Source organism: Etheostoma cragini, chromosome 9, assembly GCF_013103735.1.
Source record: "Etheostoma cragini isolate CJK2018 chromosome 9, CSU_Ecrag_1.0, whole genome shotgun sequence".
Lineage (NCBI taxonomy): Eukaryota > Metazoa > Chordata > Actinopteri > Perciformes > Percidae > Etheostoma > Etheostoma cragini.
In genome coordinates, this window is record NC_048415.1 from 14791201 (window position 1) to 14814123 (window position 22923).

Genomic DNA, 22923 nt, shown 5'->3' on the forward strand with positions numbered 1-22923 from the left:
ACACACACACACATATACACACACACACAGTCTAAGATTTAATACAAAATATAACAACCTATTATGATCTGAGACGGGTGTTAAGGTTTAAGAAGGCTAGATTGCTCAAGAGGTGTGTGTGTAGAACAAATTACATAACCACTAGCTGAAGCCATATCCAGGAAATTAATGTCACAGGAAAAAAAGGAGTTGTTTTGCTGAGAGGTAATGCTGGGACTGAAGGCATCTGAGGGTTGCTGTTGGCACATCCGCTGGTCGGCTGTAGTTGACGGGGGACTGGGATTGAGCTAGAAGTTGTAGTTTAAAAATCGAAGCAAAAAAGCTGTCAGGAGAGGGCGTTTTCTCTTTTGGCCTTCTTATCATAGATTAGCGTCAGCACGTTTGCAGTGTCCTTCAGCAAAGCATCAAAGATACTGTCTGCCAGCTGCATCTTCACAAACAGCTCGTCCTCATCATAGTTGACCCACTGGGCTTCCTCCTCATGGAGTTCCTGAACCTGACAAACAAACAAACAGTGACCAACTACTGAAGCAGAGTGACTAACATCAGTTGTTTGTATTACAGTGAGTAAACTGAAAAAATGTCATGACAGAAAGTTTACATTTTCAGTTTTCTTCAAAAATCACTGGATCAATCACAACTTCAGGGCTGGGTAACTAAAATCTATAAATCAACTCCTGTAACATCCTAATATTATTATGAAATGTGGTCAAATTAAGGCTTGTTCAGAGAAATTGTATAATAGCATACAATCTGCACAACACACTGTTGTACATGTGTGTGGAACTTTATGGTGGCGAAGTGAAGGGAAATATAATGCCAACAGTTATTTTAGCCAGCCAAATGTTTTACATCTGGTAAACTGACAAAGCATTAAAGGAGAGGAGGGGGAACTTTTTTGTATTTAAAGGCTCCATTTAAATGTTTGTAACATCCTTTGAAGGCTGTACTAAATCCTATCTGTATTTTCTACAAAGTAAATGTTAAGTTGCCGGTGTGTGTGTGTGTGTGTGTGTGTGTGTGTGTGTGTGTGTGTGTGTGTGTGCGCTTGTGTGTGTATATATACACTGTACATATAACTATATATATATATATTATATATACATTTATATGTTATATTACTATATTAAACAAACAAAGGCCTTCTCTAAGAAAGTTATTTCCTTTTCAGCAGTAACAGATTGAGAGAGAGAGAGAGAGAGAGAGAAAGAGAGAGAGAGAGAGAGAGAGAGAGAGAGAGAGAGAGAGAGAGAGACCCCCCACTCATAGACAAGAGAGTGATTGTGAGATGGACTGAAGTGACGGCTGATTCCAAAAGAAAAAAATTATATTGTTTGTTTTTAACTTGTAAAATCTATACAAGCAATACATCATAGTGATCTTGTATTGCTTCAACAAGATGGTTATAAATGCCCTCAGTGTATTAGGTGTTCTGTCCCGGTGATAGAAAAATCCCTGATATGAAACGGCTACCCTTTAAAATCATATATACAAAAAAAACAAATTTTGAGACCTACCAGAATGTGATCGACTCTGTCTCGCTTCTTTTTTCCAAATTTGAGCATCTTCTGCCAGTCAGTCTTCTGGCTATGATCTTTTGTCAGACCGTACAGTTTCAGTACTTCTGCTGAGATGAATTCCTGGGACACAATGTAAAAATACAACATAAATAAATATAAGGTAATCAGATGTGTAAAAGGCATTGCACTGAATTTGAGAAACTGTAAAAGGACTTTATTGCTGCACTTTATAAAATTGGTTGTAAATGAACAAAGCCAAATTATCAAGTCTCTTTACACTTCCAGTCACTTTGGACGATAAGAACCAAACCAACTATACTCTGAGTAATCTTGCTGCCTTTAAAGCAATTACAACGTTTCAGACACAGTTGTACAGTAGTGTCTCTTTCTTTAGGCGGTGACTGTACTTCCGAACTGTACCTGGATTTTGGTGAGGTCTCCTGGGGTTTTCACTCTGTGGGAAAAGGAGGACTTGACTCGACGTGGTTTGACCCACTGAGGCTGATCTGCGTTAGGGTCCTCAGCATAGATCTCCTGAAGCATCTCCCACGTCAGGTCGTACACAGCCTGGGGAGTGCAAAAAAGCAATGAGATACAAGTGTGTATATATGCAATATTAACTAAAACTACAGTAGTTTTTCAGGTTGAGTAACCCTATGTTAGGTGAAGATAAAAGAGATAGTATGTCAAATTGTCAGAAATATTGCTACTCAACAGCTTAAGTACTTGCATTCAATGCAAAGCTTCGGACCCACTGAGGCAATATATTTGTCAGTGGCAAAGGGAGATATTGTAGTTGGAAGACAAAGGCAAAAAAAGCTATGTGGTCTTGAAAACATCAAGATGCTGGTCAGAGAGGAATCTGCTGAATAATAGAATCTTATCTGGCTTGTTAACTCAGAGGATTCACTCCAGCTGCTGTTGGCTTAGTGTTACTGAAGCAGGACAGTTGTGTGGTGATTTTAACTAGTATGATGAGTGGGGAATGAAAAGGAAGTCGTGAAGAAGGATGCTTGTCTTATTTCCCTTACAGATTGTGGTATAATATACATGCATTGAATTTTTTTTAATTACAGTGAGCTATCTTTATGTTTTTTTTGTTGTATTTAAAACGACTTGAAAAGTTCTCCTTTTCACCTTTCGGTAGCTGCGGACGCAGAGGGCCTCCTGGTCCTGGCTCCTGGCCTCTATACCCAGATACTCTTGTGAAGGTTTGGGGTTTGGCAGTTGTGCGAAAATCAGTGCTCCCTCCTTCCCCAGAAAACAGCTCTCCCAGATCTCTTTAGTGGCAGCATGGACCATCTTCTCAACTTCTGTGGCTGAGTGGGGCACCACCATGGCAGGCTGCTCAGGTAGTTTTGGAGGCAGGGGGAGAGGTAGCTCCGGTCTAGGTGGAGTCTTAACCTGCTGTTCCCCACCTGATGAGGCCAGCTCCCCCAGGGCTAGTCCAGCTGATAAGCCAGACCTCCCCAGCCTCACCTCCTCCTCTCTCTGTTTGAGTCTCTGCTGTTCTCTACGGGAGCTAAGGCCAAAGTCCTCATCAAACCAGTCCTGATCTTCACTCAGCTCATCGAGCAGTTCACGGCTTAGTTCCAGCTCTGCCAGTCGTTTGGCGAGCTCCTCCTGACCGCTGGGCCCCAACACCGGACTCTCCTGTTGTGAAAGAAATACAGGAAAAAGTGAATTTCACGCTGACTTCCTATTTAAGATTAGAACATTCCATAAATATGAACATTAACTGCACCATGACATTACAAGTCCCATTATAAATCATGGTTTTACACTTTTGATCTAGTCTTAAAGGTTGTTTTTTTTACTGATCATTCCAACTCAAAGAGCACCAAATTCAATAATGTCAACATAAAGTTGGACTTTGGCTGCGCACATACCGAAAACAAGGGTTCACCAGGTCAAATCAACAAGTACAGTTTGTCAGTAACTTTGGAGAGTCATTGTTGCCGTTTCCACAGCACAAGTTTTTGCTCACTGACAGTGACATTTTGTATCATGTATCTTATATTAATCGGAAAATACATGGAATGAAAATATTTTATTAATTAATTTAAATATAATAAATTATTTTTTTATTTACAGGTTACTAAAGAACAAGAAATATACACTCACTGGTTGGTTACACAGCTCTGGAGAAGACAGCTCTTCTTTTTCCGCAGGTAGGAAGAAGGGTAGACCATCTTTTTGTTGCACTGAAGAGTACCATTCTTCTTGTTCAACATTTTCACTAATCAGGTATCCATTCATCTGGTTGGCAGCTTCTATTTTCTGCTCTTTAGCCTTTTTAATTTCAGCAAACTGTGTCAAAGTGTCTTTTACAAAGTTGTTGAGGAGCTTGTCTGCATATGTGTCCAGTAAGTCTTTGTCCTTCTGTTCTCCCTTCTCATCCCTGATATCAGTCAAAAGATCAGCAGGACTAAACTGTTGTGAGTCTACTTCTACTCTCTCAACAAGGGCAGTAATCTCCTTCCGACTCTGCTTGCCCTGGTCAATCTTGTCCTTGTCAGAGATGAGGAGGGTGGTTGGTGCATCTTCAAAATTTATCATTATGTCCCTAGTGTTGCCATTAGAAATGGGATGCTTAGATTCTTTGTAATGCTGTAAATTGAGGTGGGATCCAATCTTGTGAACGGACTCTTCTGTGACCTTTTTATCTCCAGACTCATTGATCTCATTGAATGTTTGTTCATTTTCACTCTTCGGATTTCCTGGCTTTTGGGATTGGTGCTCATCTGTTTTACGTTGTTCCTCATCTTTATCTGACAAACCATCACAGAATGAGTCCTCATCCTCAGTGGTGTCTGTGTAGATCTCAAACTTGTCTGGTAGGTGTGTGATCTTGTCTGGAGGAGCAAAGATACCGTGGCTCTCATCACACCTGAAGTATACTACCCCATCATAAGTGCCATTGTTGCTCCCCTCAGACTTATCCAACTCCACACCAGCCCAAAAACCATTAGCAAAGCTTGTTGGACCTTTAAATCTCAGAGTGCCGGGCTGAACACTACCAACAAGAACCCGATCTCCAATGCTAAAACTTGGCATTTCATCTATAACTGGAGAGATAGGGGTATGCAAAGGAGAGATGGGTGGTGAGCGGCTGGAATGAACAATATCCTTGCTGTCATGTTCGGAGTCTTCTGTGTGGTTATGAAGATCAAGCAGCCTCCCAGATTGGCAGCTAGCGCCACTAGTCCCTGAATGGTGACTCAGTTCTTCAGATATTTCCTCGTCTACCTCTTCATCTTGGCTGTCATACGGCGTGGCTCGGCTAGGGGAGTCCTTTCTCAAACCCTTGATCTCGGTAGGGCCAACTGAGATTTGAGAGGCAGGCTTGGAACTAGGATGCTCCTCCCTGGGGGAAGAATCTGCTGAAGACTCAAAGTCCTCATGATAACCATCCGCTATGGAAGAAGAGACCTTGACATCTTTTATTGGCGCCCCCTTCTTTGAAGAGAAGGCCACCATGTCATGCTCACTGGCTGCAGAGCTACAGCTTAAAGGAGGTGACGTTTTGAGGTCCATTGCAACTGAATGTGACTTATTAGAGGAAATAACAACTGATTTTTCAGCTTCCTCAGCTTCAAAGGTTTCCCTTTTCTTTATTTCTGTATCTTGTTCTAGGCTAACAGATGGTGAATATCGATGTTCTTCACTCATGGAAGAAGAAACATGTTTAGATGCAGACAGCTTCTCTTGGAAGTCGAGTCTGTCTTCTTTTTCTGGTTTCAGAAGACGTTCAGAATGTTGATCCTCAAATGTGGAGCTTTCTTTTACCTTCAGCTCTTCCTGAATGTCAGATCTTTGATAAGACACAATGTTCTCATCCCCAGACTCATCTATCTGTGCCTGGGCATCCTTAGATGAAGGTCTTAAAATAACCACTCTGGCAAGGGGGCTCCTCGGTCCTGAGGGCGGACACTCAGGGCTGTCACAAACTGGGGATGTGGTGACAGTTGGTGCGTCATCTTCATCCGACAATTCTTCAGGCACTGAGGTGGATTTACTAAGATCAGGTTGAGGAAGGGCATCTGTCATAATAGGAAAGGGTCAAATTATTATTGTGACATCATTGATCATCAAAACACTTAAAAAAAAAAAAAAAAAAAAACTTGGTGTATGTTTTAGTTATGATGAGTAAATAACTCACTGCGATCTAATGAAGCATCATTTTGCGCCCTTTCAGATTCAAAGATATTGCTGGTGTCGGACCTGAGAAAGAAGGATTTGCTTTTAGTTGAACACCAATTTTTTCTAAATTATATTACAGTATTAGATACGTTATCATGTTTACAGCTGTATCAGGTACCTGTGATCAGGTGGTTTAATACTGGACTGCTCTGCGATTGAGGCGGTATCTTTGATCTGGGACTGCGTCTCGGGTGTGGAGTCTGGCTCCTTGTTCAGTTCTGCCTTGGTTTTCTCAATGAAGTTGTTATAGCTCTGAAAGGTAAACGGAAGAATAACAGTTATTAGGAAGAAATTTGCTTATACAGTCCACAGGTAAACACACACATTAACAAAAACATTATCATTCAAGTTCTAAAAGCCCCCACACACACTTGCACACGTTTACCTCCAGTTGCTTCAGTAGGTTGGCCTCCTGGGCCTTCAGGCGCTCCTTGTTCCTCTTCTTCTGCTCTTTCTTCAACTGGTAGGCCATATACTTTCGTTTTCTGAGTTCTTCTTTCAGGGCCTTGATACGGCTCTCTAGGTCACTCTGGTCTGAAATGGGTTCTGAAGGCAATTTTTGATCATAAATCACAGTTAGAATGTGAAACCAGTGCCTGATCTCTGATTAGCAGAGGGTAATCCAACTTTGTGCCCCCTCGATCTTAAACCTTATTCTTTGGAGATTAGTGTACATTTTCTTTACGAAGAATGTGTTCGGTTCATTTTTATGCATGTTGCATTGGCTTGCACCGAATGAACAAAAAGTATTACAAGGATTAAAGGTTAAAATAGTGGCCTGAAAATACTGGTCCAGAAAAACTGCTCTGTCTTTGCTTGTGCAGTAACTAAGTCCAATGCAAAGTGTTCTCTCCTCTTTTCACACAGCTAAGCAGGTTAGGTATCAGGGAAGTGCTTGCATAATGTATTCCTGGCAGCATCACACTATGCCTGACTACACAGCGCCAGCAATATAGCTGCATAACGTCCAATCTCTCCTCTTTGCCCCTTCTATATTCTGAGAACTACCAGGAACTATTATAACTCCCCCAAAATATTACACATTCAGTGTGTGTATGTTGCATTAATGGGGACTTACCAGTCTGTATAAGCATGGGGGATTCAGTTGGCTGAGTGAGGGCATGGTTGGCGGTCCGGGAAGAGGAAAGCTGCATCTTGGTTTTGCTGCTTCTATCTAATGGAGGGGCAGCAGAGCTGTGGCTGCCTTTAAGTAGAGACTGGAAAGACTAAACATAAGGAGGAGGAGCGGAAGAGAAAGAGAAAGGAATATTACTTCAGGATATAACAACACAGTCAGATGGACTAATAGAGGCATGCAAGGATTAATATTTTATATGCATAACAAATATTTTATATTATAACAAATTGCATGTCCCTCACGCAATGTAAAACGTTATATTTTCAATAGTTCAAGACTACAAATAACTCCGACAGAATCTAAACTTAATTCTATGGGAGGAAGTTGACTGAAGCCTGGTCACTGTAGCATACTTCACTCTCTCAGACACGTCAGGTCAGTTTTAGAGTAGATATTTAGACTCAAAATGAACTCAGCTATCATAAAAGAGATGGGACTAAAAACTTAAATACAAAAAGAAAAGAAAACCACACTTATGCCTACTTGTTTGCTAGGTGACTGGGAAGCTGAAGTGAAGTCCTGGGTGTAATTTGCAGCGCTGCTCTGCACAGAGGCCAAAGGCGTTTCAGGGATTGACGCAGGTTGTACTAAAGATGGGCTTTCAGGTTGCTGGGACCCCAGTCCCTCTGTGTGTATACTGGACTCAGGAGTCGCTGAGGAAAAGTCACCTTCACTCACATAGTCTGAAAACATGTAAACCAGATAAACATGAGGTCATTTTGTATAAGTCCAGATACATTTTTGACTGATTTTGACTTTAAACAATGCAAAAAACAGCTGGGATCCTGTTGCTTCACCTTTCTCACTGTCAGTTTTGGGCTCTGAGCTTTGATGGTGACTGGGGCTGGGGCTAATGTCAGGGATCTCCTTTTCCTGACCCTCTGCCATGTCCCGAGGTGTTTGTCCGTCCCAAACAGCCAGGGCCTCCTTTTCCATCCTACGGACCTCTGCCTCCTCCTGGTCCAGACGCTGTTTCCACTGCAGCAGCTCTTCGGCATGGTGACGCCTTTGCATAAGCTGCTGCTCCCGCTTTGTCAGAAACCTGGGGAAGGGGGCGGTAAGAATGAAGAGAAAAAAGAATGGGGAGATGAAGAAGGATAGGAGGAAGATATGATGTTAAGAAGAATGATGAGGAAATGGAGAAATGAGGGAAGAGACAGGAAGCAGATGGGTGGTGAGGGATAAGGTAAGGTGGCAGTGAAGGGGGAGAGAAGAGAAGTTTGACAAAGGCATTTAGCATAAGGAATGTTAAACGTGACATTGCAGTAGCAAGCAGACGCTAATCACCTGGACATCCAGTTATCACTTCAAACTCACCTCAAACCTTTATCAAACACTCACATACACACACACACCCAATACATGCTTTACTTATTCATTTCCCTGGAATAATCATCCAAATAAAGTGTACAATCACCCAATAAATAAACAAGCACAAAGTAATGATGTGTCACTCAGGAGAAAAGGAGATTAGGAAAATAACAGGGAAGATGTCAGATCCATGCATCAGACTGAAGGCTGATTTGGTGCAATCACATACACCTCAAACAGTTACATGACGAAAAAAGAAAAGAAAATCTAAACATAGGCAGTTAGTGGATCTGATTGGATGCATCTCTTTAGTAGAAAAACGAGACAAACAAGTTGTTTGTCTTGTAAAGCCAACAGAATTTGTAATTAAAAAATCCAACTTACACTAAGTCGCATATACGTTCATATATGTGTACATATCTATCAGTCAAGTGCAGTCAGGTATAACGTTTTGCGTAATGTGGTACCACACAGCTATGGGTGCCATTACAGTGCAGTATTATTTAGCTTTGATCAAATTTAGAGGTCTTTCTCTTGACTTAATGTATACTGATGACAGGCCAGACACTGAAGAACTAGACTGGGGGGGGGGGGGAATCTTTTAGTGCCTTTCCAAACTCTATTACAGCCAATGGCCATCTGTACTTATTATCCAATTCTATGCAACAGTTACCTAATAAAGAGGGCTAGTTAAGATTTACTGGGATCATTAAAGAGATAGAACACTATATCTCTGCCTTGTTCTTTGCAAAAACCCTTTACATGTTGTATCGACGACTGGACTGCAGCTGACCAACCAGCAGCCACGATATAAGGGACATCAAAGAGAAATGCACTGCAACATTCATTCCAAGAGGTAAGAAAGAAAAAAAGAAGGGATGAGACACGTTTAACAGAACAAAAATCTGTGAAATCCCAGTGTTAAGTCTGAGATTCCTATCCAACAAGGAAGGCTCCTATTAAAATGAACATAACCTTTATCATTTATAAAACAACATTTATATTACCTCTAATATTCTCAATGTAACCATTTTTTTGTTTAAAATTGCCCCACAACCATTTAATGCACAGTAATGGCAATCAATTAGTAAAACTGGAAAAAATAAATGATATTTAAAAAGAGAAGTTGTCAAAAGGTTAGGTTATTTCAGCGAGGCAGCCTTCCTTGGGCACTTTTTAAGCTTTTACTCAAACTCTTCCCCACACATATTCCATCCTGGGAACAAACCAACACAATCAGTCATCCTTCACCATCCCACCCCTACAAGGTCCCAGTGCCAGTAGATGAACACAAGCATGTTCCATAGGGTAGGGTGAGGCAGGGCTAAGTGGAGGTGCCGGGGGAAGAGGTAGATAGCACTGTACAGTACCTGACCAACTGGTTGTAGATAAAGAGCTGGAATTTAGGGTGAAGGTTGGGAAGACAGACACTGAGGGAGGCCCAGTGGTGGGCCGTGAACACAGAGAAGAAGTAGTGGACAGGAGAACAGTGTCTACAACACATAAGCACGCAACAAAGTCAAAAGAGTCACACAAACATGGGTATGGAAACAAATAACACACATGGTACAGTAAGATGAGGAAAAACATTAAAAACACAAGAGACGTAAAGGGCAAAAGGACAAGTAGAGAGAAAAGGAGAGAGAAGAGCGATATGAGCACATGTGGTTTGATGGCACCCAATATGTCAGTCTGCCAGGTCTCTGTTAAAACATGGCTATCTTTAAATGACTATCTTATAGGAGAACATAAACATTTTAGCTGGCTTTTGGGCATCAAGCGTGGGGGGTTGGTTGTTGGTGTGATCACTGCCAAACCTGCTTATGGAGGGGGTTAAATGATTGAGTTATCAGTAACCCTGATTCTAGATAACAGTCTGAGGTAACAATTACAGCCTTAGATTAAGTGATTACAACTTATTTGTTCGTGTGTTATGTCAAGATGAATACATGGCGTACACTTGCTTTGGCTTTGATCAAGAGCAGGACAGTGGTAATAGAGAATGACAGAGGAAAGGGAAGAAACAAAAGATTAATTAAATGGAATGTAAGCAAGCCAGTAAGTGCCTGATCAGACACAAATATCTAAACACTTATGTTGTTGTGGTTTATGTTGTTAGATCCTCTTAGCCATTGTATTTTGCAATGATCTAAACCCAACTGTTGTGATTTTGAAATTCATAATTTATCAACATTGTGTTGCTGGTACACATTTAAACAAATCTACACCTAAACAAAAAAGTGCTTCCATGGAAAACCTGTGATTTATAGCAAAGTTATAAATCTTAAACTCCAGAACAATTAACCCCCTTGTCTAACTACCCGGTCATGAGGAACTCTACAATCACCCGACCAAAGCTGTTGGCCAAGTGTAAAACCTTGGAGGACAAACAGGACTTCCAAGCAAGGGAGTGGGCGTAATAAAAATGATGGAATGCAAAACCAATATGTGGATAAGAAAAACGTCTTATCTGTAAAATAATCTTGCCTCTGCAGTTGAAAGGTGCAGTGTCAAAATTAGTGTTACAATTATTTAAGACCTGTAGTGTAATATTGTCTGATGTTTTTGCTTTAAAACATTTGTTGAAAACCGCAACAGATTACTCTTAACTATTAAGACTTAACTCTTAGCACAGATTCTTCTAACAAGCACTGTTACAGTTGTACAAATCTCAAGTTTAGAGGGTGACTGTAGCAAAGGGTTAGGGATTCCTATCTAGTTTAGACGAAGAACCACATGGAGCATGCTTATTTTCACATCCACAGCATTTTAGAAAGTAAAAGATTGATGATTAGTTTTCATTAGTTCAGTTGCTAATTAAGGTAAAGACCTTAATAGAGATAGTTCAGTTGGTAGAGCTATAGTTGTGTGTAGCGGTTTAAAAAATGCCCAAAAAATAATCTTAAAAAAAAAAGAAAAGGCGATAGGTATAAACCGAGCTCTGGGTATCTTGCTCTGCTTTTGAGAAAATGAAAGCTCAAATGGGCCAACCTGGAATCTTGCCCCTTATGATTACCTCCCCTTAATCTGCTTTGTCCCCCCAGAGAATTTGTCCCACCCATGAGAGAGAGACATCATGGCTTTCAGACGAGCAAAGTGGCAGTTGGTCAAGGCCACACCCCCAGCCTCCACCTTGCCCGCCCTCTCTCCTCCTGGTCTGATCAGGGTGTCTTTTAGGCAGTGCAGTGCACCTTGTCTGATCGTGACCAAAGTGAAAACTGTGTAGTGTAGCAGTTAAAGAAAACTGATCAGTAAATATTTTTACAAGCACAAAAGAAGCAAACACTTAAGGGGAAAGGCAGCAGAACATCTTTGGAGTAAGCCTTTTTAAAAACACTGATAAGGGAGCATGACTTCTGATAATTCACTCTTCAAAATGGCAATTAGAAGAAAACCCATTTTATATAAGAAAAATGTAAAGCCTTTACTTCTCATCCATGTGAGAGCGCATCTTCTTGAGCTTCTGCATGATGCTGCTGGTCTCACTTCCAGAGACGGAGAGCGAGGGAGAGGGGCTGCGGACATCTTCAGTATATCTCATATTGGAAGAGGCTGCCTCGGACACGGGGGTTTCCGACACAGGAGTCTCCTGGAGGATGGGTGAATGGACATGCATACAGGCCAAGTATTAGCAAAGCCAATTAAAAAAGCTTAAGAACATGGCAGCATGTTCTACAGTTCTAAAGGTTTTCTTTTGTGATTCCATTAACATTCAACTTCTGTAGAGCAAACAAAACTGAAATGAAACCCTTTAAAAATCAATCTGTTCCTCTGTATAGGCTGAGAAGGTGATAAGAGACTGTTGCACTACTCACAGGTGGCGTTTCACCCCCAGCACACTTGAGACGCTCTTTAAGTCTGAATGTAGAGTTTCTCATCCGCTCAATCTCCTCCTGCTGCTTCAGCAACAGCTGCCTTTCCTTCCTGGCCGCTTTGTTGGCCTCCTGAAGTCGCTTGATCTCAGCCTGTGAACATGAGTGCGAGAAAAGGTTGGTTGGTTAAGTAATGGTACGGTCTAGACCTGCTCTTTTATGAAAAGCGCTGTGAGATAACTGTTGTTTTGATTTGGAGTTATATAAATAAAAATGAATTGAACCGACATTGAATTGTTACAATGTCTATATATTTACACCCGCTACTAACCTGTTCCTGCTGTAGTTTCATCAGAAGGCCCCTCTGCTTCTTTCTGATGGGTGGCATTTTGTCATCCTCTCCCTTGTCCCTCAGCCTCTTTTTCTGGTGCTCTAGCCAGGCTAGCTCAGTTCTGGTCTTCTCTTTGACAGCTTTCTGGCGAAGATGCAGCAGAGAGCTCTGGTGCTGCAGTCTCACCTCCTCATCCTTCATGTACTGACGCACCATGTCCATTGTGAACTGGGAAAAACTATCCTGTCCACTAGAAAAGGCCATGTTTGCATCCTGAGACTTCAGGAGAACAAAGATTGGAGTGACAGAAAAGTTGAAAGGAAAGGAGATTAAAGGGGGAGAAAAGAAAAACAGGAGAAGTGAGGTAATGAGTAGTAATTGTGTATGAGGACAAAAGAGACACAAACCACATGCTCAACAAGGTACATGCTCAACAAAAGAAAAATCCTTAAGAATGCGCTTTGTCAAATGTTTGTATGACTATACTGCCCTCTCACCTTTAAGATATTCTGTGCCCCTGAAACCAACGTTGTGTCGTGATTGGCTCCATCATCTGATTCCTCATGGTGGCGGGACTTCTTCTCCATGGTACCACGGCGGTGAGCCTCAGACGGCAGCAGAGAGCGGAAGGAGCGCTCTTCTATCTCATCTTCTGTCATGGACTCATCAAACTTGAGAGAGTACTCCGTTGCCACTGAAGTACTGTCTCCTGGGGGGCCAGAAATAAGAGCGGTTCAGTGTAAGTGTCATTTTTAGGTGCTTAGTGAAGACAGTTTTTGTTTCAGTACAAATTAAATGATGGCAACAAGGTTTCAACATTTTCTCTGACAATGGTGGTGGTAATACTTATGTAACAGCAGTCACAGCCAGTTGAATCGATACAAGGGGAATACTGATGTGTGTAAACATGATAAAGCATGTTAAATTAAGAGGCGTGCTTCCATTAGATACCTTTCTCATCCACTGCAGAGGGGATGCTGTCACTGCAGAATGACTCATTTGCTGCTGTAAGAACTTCCTCGTCTATGGAGCTGCTGCCTGCTTCCCTCTCCGTCCTCTCTTTAGCTCCCCCCTTCCTCAACTTCCCTTGTACTGCTTCTTTTTTTGTCCGTTCTCTGGGGTCTGTCGAGGCACGTGACGGACTATGGTGGCTGCTAGAGTTCGCTCCACTGAGGAAAGTGACAGATTTAGTGTCTCTTTAGATTTCTCTTCCATAAAAAAAAAAGAACATGACAAACTTGTGCTACAAGAGAGGCATGAGTGGTACCTGAGGTTGGGTCTTCTGAAGGATAGAGAGTCAGAGTGGCTGAGGCTGTTCAGCGAAGACAGCGGCTCCTCTGGCCTGGTCCTTCTGCTTGATACCTCACTAGGGAAGCTGTAAGAGAGCATGCAGAAGAAATTTAAGAAACACTTAGCTCAGATACCAAGTTTAAAATGAAAGATGGTATGCAGTGTAATTAATCAAAAACTCTTTCACAAAAGGTGTTTTTAGTTTACCTGTCAGAGTCATTTTTTTCCTGTAGCTGTTTCAAATAGGAGCTCTGCTGTTCTTCCCGCTTGTCCAAAATGGAGGAATCAGAGACAGCAGGGGGGGCAACCAAAGCTCCTGCTATCTGGGACCGTGCCAATTCCGTCATCTGACAGACAAGGACACAATATACAGACCAAATGTTTGATTTGATGAATCTTACACTCGACATTATACTTTCTTCCTCTGAATGGATAGTTATTCATTTACTGAAACTCAACAATCAATCAGCTTTTGTTACAAAATGAAGACACAGGCTTTTTTCCAGGCAGAGATGGCTAACCTCTTTGATGTGTCGGGCAGTGTCGGCCGTGTACCGTGCTGCCTCAGCCTGTTGACTCATCATCTTCGTAGTTGCCTCCTGGAGGCCCTCCAAGGTGTCTTTTTGATTTGCAGCCAAGTTATCCTGCAGTTCTATATGAGCCTGGACAAAAGCAAGCATGGACATCTTACACACAGAAAAGCACACATACCTTAAAATTAAAAGAAAAAAAAAAAAATTAAAAAAAATTAATTAAAAAAATTAAAAGCTATCATCTATAAATCCACATATATTTTGTTTGTAAGAGTGAACTAACAGTGTATATGCCTGTGTGTGTATGCGTGTGTGTGTTTGTGTGTGTGGGTTTATACCCTGGCCACTCTCTGCCTGTTTTCTTCCAGCTGTAGTTGTGTCTCGAGGGCTTCCCTTTCAGCCTTGATCTTTAGCTCGTAGAGATCACGCGCATGGCACTCCTGCCTGGCCTGCAGGGTCAGGCAAGTTCAGAGAGCAGGTCAATACAATATTAGTGAGGTAGTAAGTCACTGAAATGTATAGAGGCCAAAAAAGCTCTTGAAGTACTTATCATGTACATTTTACGCAGCAACAGTTAAGAGTCCCTGATAAATACAATTTTGGGAATGACTTAACTAGGTGTAATTCCTATTTTTATTGTACATTATATCAAGTTAGGATACACACATAAAGACACAGCTCAAGAGTATGTACTGTCTGTTACAATAATATTTATTGTTTAACATTAATACAACATTGTGCTGTTATGTTAACATTTTAAATATGGCTATATATACGCTTTTTAGTCCTTATCTACAGTCTTGTTACTCTCAGCAACAAAACCCTTCTTCACCTTGAGCATCTGAGCCAATGACACGCTCTCCTGCTGAGCCATGGACACACCCATCACCCTCTCCACGTCGCTCAGCTGTCGGACTGACTCCTCAATGGACTCCAGGTACTGGAGCTCTACTGCCATACGCTGCTGCAAGACGGCAGGTGAATATTGTAGTTCACCTGGGAGAAAGAAGGGGCAAATAAAGTGAGAGGGAGATTTATAAAAGAGGATGTTGGTAGAGTGTGTGAAACCTTTTCTATCTGTCAGCCGTGACTTCAGCTAAAGGTACAATCTGTCTTGAAAGCTTTTTTATATATGGCACAGCTGAAATCACACTTCTTAAAACCCATAGAACAGGCTATCCAAATTATGTTAATAAAGTTCTGCTACACATACCACTTGTTGTTTTTGTTTTCTTATACTACATTAACATGGGTTTTATTTACCGGTGGTCTTGGTCTCTGCTCTACCAGTGCGAGCTGTGGTGCCTGTGTTGGGATAATTTGCCTCCAGAGAGCCACTTCTCCCAGGCTCACTGGGACAGTCTGCTGCTGGAGATATGGAACCAGGGTATGGAGAGTCACACGAAGTAGACTGTTTGGGCCTGGCTGCTGTAGACTTCTTACTGTCAAGTCCCAAACTACAAATATAATTAGAAGAAAATTAATTAATTAAAAAATGTCAGATACGTACCGGATGAAAAATGAATTACTGCTGTGAAACCAGACAACATCTTTTCAGAGTTGGACATGTTTGTAGCATTCATGTTGAATGCATGGGTATCAGATATAAATGTGTGAGTTTTTAAAGTGTTTTTAAAACCATATAGATTCAGTACTACAGATTATTTTATTGTTTTCTATAACCAATTCTAAAACAGGGTTTAAAAGCACACACAGGAAACGGGATGTAACAGGCTTTGCAAAGTGTGTACACCGAATGATAAAGAAAGAGGGGGCCTCTTGTCCTGCAAACCCTAGAACTGACTGAGACAGCATAACCCTACTGTGAGAGGCCCAGACTATGAATGGCTATATTGTGCTGCTCAGAGATTACCATAGGCCACGGATGATGTCTAAAAGAGATCAAAATACACTCTACTTCTCCATTAAGGATATCAGACTGTGGCAACTTTATTCTCCAAGGATAAGAATCAGACTTGAATTCATATATTATAAACACAACAATGTCTCAGTTAGCTGTCATAACAGATACAAATTTGCCCAAAACTTAAATAACTTATTTTGAACTGTAGTGATGCATGTGCTGTTACTAACAAAATGAAGCCAAACAATAAGTCTCCACAAAAGTAAAACAGCAACCTGCTATGTAAATGGTGCTGAGAAGAACACACTCCTGCCGGAATATCTTGCCTTTATTGTGTAAGACACAAACTGCAGGAATCTGCCACAAAAGCTTTAGAGTACCATTAGAGAGCTCAAATATCACTACTGTGCTCTGGGATTACCAGAAATAAACTATCCTTTTCCTTTGGCAGCAGGCCCACCCTGTGGTGAAGCTGGCTGACCTGACCAACCACCCTGCAGGCCCCCAAAACAAAATAGCCATCTTTTTTGGTGAAAAGTCAAAACTGAGTCAAACTGCAGACTCCTGAATACCCCAAATGTAAGCCAATAGCACCACTACTCTTCTCACAAAGAAGTGTTGCACTAAAGGTTATAGACACACATGAAGGAAGAAAACAACAGAGACAACTGCATGTGTGGGTAATTCAATTTATGGAAACACCATTCACAATTCCTTCACCTCTCTAATACCAAAGCACATTCTATTAAATTTGAGATCTTAGAGATGCTTTCAACTGCAAAACACTCACAGTGAAAGCAGGTTTTACAGCCCCCAACTAAACCAAAAGTAACAAACCTCCTATTTAATACAGCCTGATGAAGATCGTTACCTTTGGTGAGAAAGCCCTGACGTTTCCTCTATAGTGTCATTAGAGTGGACACTCTTTGCCCGGCTGTGGACGGTACTTTTGTCTGAGCCCCTCTTCCTGGAGTCAGAGGATAATGCCTCCGAGGGAGGTGTGCAAGAGCTCCTTTGCTCTTCTACCAAGGTGGCATCACTCTGATCTGATGCTGTGCCGGCAGAGGAATGCAGTAGTTATATTGTACAGCAGAGGGACTTCAAAAACAGTGTTTGACCATATAGACACCATATTCTGTATTTTCTATTTAATAAAAAAAGGAATTGTCCAATAAAAAATGCTAAATAATTTATTCTCACCTCTTTTTCTGGTGGAGTGCTTGGAGAAGGGTGAGGAGCCAGATGTTGAACCAGGGGAAAGACGCGGTGAGTGACTAGATGACTGAAAGGATGAATGGTGAGAATTGATGCCTCCTGTACTTTTGTCATAAGGAGACCTCCTCATCAGCTCCTCAAAATGACTGTTCACACTGACAGAGAGTAGAAAAATCTATGATTAATCAGTTGTTAATTAAAATTCAGGATCTGTGACACAACAGAAAAACATTTTGTCTAATGAACATGGAATAAACAGCAGAATTAATCCTACTAAGAGTGTTAATTCTAAGAATACAGAGAGGGGTTGCTGTCTGAAAAGGCTACATGGCCATTCTATTTGAGTGCCATGAATGCCATCCAGTGGTAACTTTAAAAACTAACATCCACTCTTTTTTTCTTACCTGTGTGAATTGGAGCTTCTCCTTAACTGGCCACTGGCTCTGCTGCTATGTGATGACACAAAGTCATCTTCATAGATGGCAGCGTCTACGGGGCCATTCCCAGAGTGTATAGAATGGGCAGAGGGAGAGTTCCTCTCACTCACTACAGGACAAGGTGGTGATGAAACAGACAGAAGAAAACTATTTATGATCTTGCCTAAAACTGACATGTCATAGTAACTAGCATTCCCACTGTGCATACTGACAGTATGCACAGTGGGAATGCTAGTTACTATGACAAACATTGTGTGTAGCTCTTATGGTTACAGATTTTTTAGACGTTACCTATAGATACTGGGTAACAACAACCTTCTCACCATTTCTTATCAGACAAGACAAACACTTGTGTCTCATCACCTACATCTAAGATGGAAAACTTGACTTTGACATATTTTTCTTGGAAGTGGAAAGGTACTCATATGTAAACTAACCTGTAACATGGCCATGAAGATTCTTAGTAAAAATGTTGATGACGCTTAAAGGGCTTCCTTTGTTCAGCTCCTCCCAGGCTGCTTTGCTGCCATCATGATGTGCACAGGGTGGGCTGAGGGCCGAGCACCTTGATGCCTCCCTCTGGAACTCTGACAACCGCTGGTAATTCCTTCTTTGAACTCCGCAGTAGTCCACTGCCTCCAGGCGATCTGCCAATACAGGCACACGATTGTTGGAAGGGTGAGGAGGGCTTGCATCATCCTCAGAAAAACTCCCTTCACTCAGAATAGGACCCTCACTGATGGAACCGGCACTTGAGTCATGGAGTTCTGTCCGATTCTTATCCTTTTCCAAACCATTGACTAGCCTCCTCCTTTCATGTGTATAACTGTTGAGAATGGGCCCTGTTACATCAACAGAAGTCGTTTGTGGATAGGTCAAATTGGTGTGTGTACCCTTGTTTTCTTTGTGTCCCCTGAGGGGGTGCAGATTGCCTACTCCTGGAAGATCTGTGCCATTATATGAACTATGACCTGTGCTGGTCAAAATTTTCTGGATCCTCAATTCAACGTCATCATTTCCTGTAGCAGCTGTTTCCGCCCAGCATCCATCATTAAGATTAGCTTGAGAGGGCCTATTTTTATCTAGGTCCATTGAAGTTTCTGTACCATAGTTGACCCCCTCCCAAGCAATCTTTCGTGCTTCACTCTCTAAACGGTTGGAGAGAGATGTGGCTGTGGCCTTGAGGGCCTCAATGCGGGACATCTTGGACAGCGGTTTGTTGGAAGATGCTGCGGCCTTCTGCTGGGTATGCTTGACATCACTAGCAGCAACCACAGTCTCCAGCCTAAGAAGCTGAGAGAGTAGACGGTCACCAAAAGGGGCGAGCTCGCTGCTGCTGGGACCAGTCATAGGTCGAACTGCTGGGCTCAGACGGTCAGGCTGAAAAGAGGTAACCCCAATATCCAGATCATTCCTGCAATAGGAAGAGCAAAAAAGAATGGGGACGTCAGAAGGTGAAAAGGAAAGGAGGTGTAAACCACTTGCTTTACAACAATAATGAAACATGTGTAAGTGTATTCATCAAGGTAGCTGCTTAAGAAAGCCAAGGGTAGAACTTTAATTGTAAGTCTTCCTTTTTCATTTTACTTGACATTTGGGTCTGCTCTCCCCTGCCAAAATACCTTTATGTATTGCAGCTTTTTGAGTAAATGGGTTCAACAGGCTGTTGAAGAAAGAACATAAGAGGATAAAGCATTCCCTTTAACGGGATGAAAAACTTTGAATCAGAACAACTATAATCAATGAATTCACAAGAAAAAGTATCACACACCATCTTAATTTTCAGCCATTCATCTAAGATGTTGTTTCATGCATCTAAAACAGAAGAAGTGCTCTAAAAGCCAACCATCTGGGAACAAACAGTTCCTCTGTTTGATACAGTCAGGTGATTCCAGTAGATTATTTCCAGTAGATACCAGAATATGTTTACTGAGCAGAGAGTTGTTTGTCATTTATCTGGGTCAATAAATTGAGTGTTTGTTATTCAGGAGGGTGGTGGAGGTGAGTAGGGAGGTTTGGGTGCATATTTGTACCTGGATAATGGAGGAGATGCCTGATCATTCAAAGACCTATCACTGCTCGAGGGGCTCTGAGGTGCCTCTAGTCTTCTGTTCTCTTTGTCCGACTCTCCTGAGGGCTGGTACACCGATCTCTGTTGCAGAACACGTGTAAACACAAATGTCAAAAAGGGTTTTTGTCACGTAATTAAATGTAATTTTTTACTGAGTTACTCATTCTAGCCAATACAGCTTCCATATGTAAATAGGGTGACCATGTTTTATGTGTATCTAAAATACCATTTGCCTAGAAGGTGCAACAGGCAGCATCTGTGTGGCCTCCTGGCCCAGTTCGGCTTCCTCCAACAGCAGTTTGTTGTAGGTTTCCTGTAGTCGTTTTTGTACTGGGGCCACAGGCGCCTCGCTGGGAAGGGCCACTGTTTTAGCTACTTCTCTTTGCTTCCTGTAGAGCTCCTGTAATCTCTGGTTTCTCTTTTCTGCCTCCTCCTTAAGTGCCCTCTTCTCTTCTGCTTGACGTCTCTTTCTCTCCTCTTGTTGCCTGGAAATGTACTGGCGAACGGTGTCTGCATCATAGTGTCGCTTTTTGTGCCCATACTCTGTAGTCTCTGGTCGGTGTGTGGTGGGGCTGGCGCTGCGGCAGCCTCTTGAGGAGCTACCCGTTGTCACAGTGGCTCCCCAAACAGAGACTGGAGTTCTTTTTCGTGACCCTGATCCCCCTCTCCCTCTCCTAGCACTGCTCCCACACCGGGACCTTTGCCGGGCCCTCTCTTCGCTCTCAGCGGTTTTGCACTCCAGCTGAAGATCATCTAGTATCCCCTTGATGTCTGCTGACAACAGGTCTGTGCTTACACCCACTGGGGCCTGGTACCGGTCTGTAGATGAGGGAGGAGATGCGGATGTGGCGTGCTTTTTGGATATAAATCCACTACGAGGTATTTCTGTGCGGTTAGGGTGAGGCTGTGGGTTTGGTTCTGAGCGTGGGTCTGAACTGGAACGGGGACGGGAACCTGGTGGACATTGACAGAAAGGCAAAATGTTTGTTAGAAACTGGTCATCAACTTACTAACCTGAACACACACAGTGCCCCTGCAAAATAGTTTCAATGCTAAACGAAGACTTAAGTGAAAGCTAGGTTGATAAAACATTGAAAATTTAAAATTTGCTGTCACCACTCATACTTAGTCAGGGGTATTAGTGTGTGACAAGTTTTTTTGTTTAACTATTGGTAGGGATTGAAATCATTTAAACTTTTCTCCTTTTTATCAAAGATCAATGTCTTTAAAGGTAATTTTTTTCACAGTTAAGAAAATACTGTATGCTCCAAAAAGTGAGTGCAGCAGATTGAAAAAAAGCTTTGAAGCTAAAGCACTAGACCCACACATAATATGCATACTAAATGAGGCTTGGGGGGGCAGGCTTGTCATGGCAACTCTAATCTGGGCCAAATTGAAAATTCCAATTACGATTTGACAGTATCTAATCCAGACAGTGTTTTTTTCAGAACATGGCTGCAGTGAGCCTCTCCCTGTCCCTCTCTGCCATTCCCCATCCTGCATGCTGCCTTCACAGAGCGCAACCTCTTGAAATCAGGCCATGTCTAATTGTGCACCCAACCAAAACAGACAGTCATTTCCTTTCGGTCAGTGGTACACAGTACAGATGGAGCTAGAAAAGTCAGAGGTCGATGCAGATAGTCTATGAGTCTATGGCTGTAAATGTACAGCAGCAGCCAGACTCTTTACTTATTCATATTCTTTGGTAGACGCTGTTGTCAGTCTAACAGTGGTACCAGACATGCAAAACCTCTATATTGTGCAGGTAATAGCACCCAGTGCAGAATTGCAGAAAGCTTATATGTAATTTTAGACATGGATAGGTTGGTCAAAGTCAATTTATTATCCTAGACGGGCAATTTGTATTGAAGGTAATGTTCCTCTGATTGATTACACTTTTGACTGATTTGGAGACCCTAGGTTTATTTTTTGTATAAATGGAGATGGATTTCTGGGAGATGATCATTTCCTCACTAAAAGATATATAGGCAGATAGTTTCTGTCAGTTTGTTTAAATCAAGACATTTTGAAACACGTCCCATTGAGTGCCAGTAAAACAGTTCTAGAGGCACTGCACGCAGTCTTCCATCCATACCGGAACAAATCTTCTTACCGCCTTGTGCCTCTTCAGGACCGATTTGTAAGTCGGAACTAGATAATCAACATTATGGTCAGACGTTCCAAGAGGGGGTCTACAAAGAGATTTGTAAGCCTTCTTAACAGTCCCATAACAAAGGTCCAGACACTTGGAGTGATGGTTTGGACAAGTCACATACTGGTTACTGAGAGACTTCTCCGGTTCGCAGTGATTAAAATCCCCCATTATTAGGATTGGCGCGTCCGGCGTCCCTGTAGCCGCTGCACAGATCTGGTCATGGCTTGAGAGGCCACAGCAGCGTTAGCCTTCGGGTGAATGTCAACAAGAGCCACAAATAATTGGGGGAATTCCTTTGGAAGATAAAAAGGACGTAAAGATACAGAGAGGAGTTCACTGTCCGGCGTACACAGTGACTCTCTGACAACCACTAAGATGCACCAGCTATTCTTTACATACAGACACAGACCCGCGCCAAGTGAAGATTTCGAAGACATCGATTTAAAGCTCAGACTCAATGTCGTGTTCCTTAAGCCACGTTTCCGTGAAGGCGAAAAGACAGGCACTCCGCCAGGAACTTGACATTTGCTTGAAGCTCGTCCACTTTATTCCGGAGTGACTGGACAATAGCGAGGATGACTGTGAGAAGGTGAATCCGACTGTGTCCCTGTCTCTTGAACCTTTGGCGGACACTTCCTCATCTCCCTCTTTTCCTCACTGTCGGCTTCGTCCGGTGGCGCTCTGTTCCTGTTCACTGCGCAGGGTTTCGGCAGCCAGAAGATCTCTGGGGGGACTGTGGAAGAATCCACGGTGCCTGCACCAGCGCTATGCAAAAGGAGAAGGAACTCTCGACCATACGAGAGATTCTCCATACGCAAAAAGTCTGCCTAAAAAGTGACATGACAGCGTCAGCAAGAAAAGGTGGCCTGTCAAATTCAAGTGAGTCATGTCATGTCAGGTTGCTTTCGTTCATATGCCGATCAGTAGTAGTTAGTAAAACGATAACACAGACAGACAGGACAGGGTAGGAACCACGATAATAAGCTGGTGAAATAAACATGTAGTTTAAAAACAGATGAAACCACAGTTTTAAAAACAAATAC

The 22923-nt window shown here is 42.3% G+C and overlaps 1 protein-coding gene across 5 annotated transcripts in view; it reads right to left on the reverse strand.

Moving 5' to 3' along the window:
* Window positions 1–115: 115 nt before the first annotated feature.
* cep350 (centrosomal protein 350) overlaps window positions 116–22923 on the reverse strand; it is a 33026-nt gene continuing 10218 nt past the window's right edge. Inside the window, exons 10-38 of one of the 5 annotated variants that reach the window (XM_034882597.1) lie at window positions 19952–20679; window positions 19688–19806; window positions 18092–19068; window positions 17622–17763; window positions 17204–17372; window positions 16874–17061; window positions 15402–15580; window positions 14971–15134; window positions 14477–14587; window positions 14127–14267; window positions 13813–13952; window positions 13583–13690; window positions 13267–13484; window positions 12813–13024; window positions 12316–12594; window positions 11988–12137; window positions 11601–11761; window positions 9543–9665; window positions 7659–7903; window positions 7345–7544; window positions 6802–6949; window positions 6109–6269; window positions 5842–5975; window positions 5683–5744; window positions 3645–5563; window positions 2658–3173; window positions 1941–2087; window positions 1518–1640; window positions 116–496 (exon numbers count right to left, since the gene is read on the reverse strand). In XM_034882597.1, the coding sequence (XP_034738488.1) occupies window positions 326–496; window positions 1518–1640; window positions 1941–2087; window positions 2658–3173; window positions 3645–5563; window positions 5683–5744; window positions 5842–5975; window positions 6109–6269; window positions 6802–6949; window positions 7345–7544; window positions 7659–7903; window positions 9543–9665; window positions 11601–11761; window positions 11988–12137; window positions 12316–12594; window positions 12813–13024; window positions 13267–13484; window positions 13583–13690; window positions 13813–13952; window positions 14127–14267; window positions 14477–14587; window positions 14971–15134; window positions 15402–15580; window positions 16874–17061; window positions 17204–17372; window positions 17622–17763; window positions 18092–19068; window positions 19688–19806; window positions 19952–20679 (8135 nt within the window). In that variant the 3' untranslated portion in view covers window positions 116–325. Of the gene's footprint in view, window positions 497–1517; window positions 1641–1940; window positions 2088–2657; window positions 3174–3644; window positions 5564–5682; window positions 5745–5841; window positions 5976–6108; window positions 6270–6801; window positions 6950–7344; window positions 7545–7658; window positions 7904–9542; window positions 9666–11600; window positions 11762–11987; window positions 12138–12315; window positions 12595–12812; window positions 13025–13266; window positions 13485–13582; window positions 13691–13812; window positions 13953–14126; window positions 14268–14476; window positions 14588–14970; window positions 15135–15401; window positions 15596–16873; window positions 17062–17202; window positions 17373–17621; window positions 17764–18091; window positions 19069–19687; window positions 19807–19951; window positions 20680–22923 lie in introns of all 5 variants that reach the window. The other 4 variants (XM_034882595.1, XM_034882596.1, XM_034882600.1 and 1 more) reach the window with 4 other exon arrangements.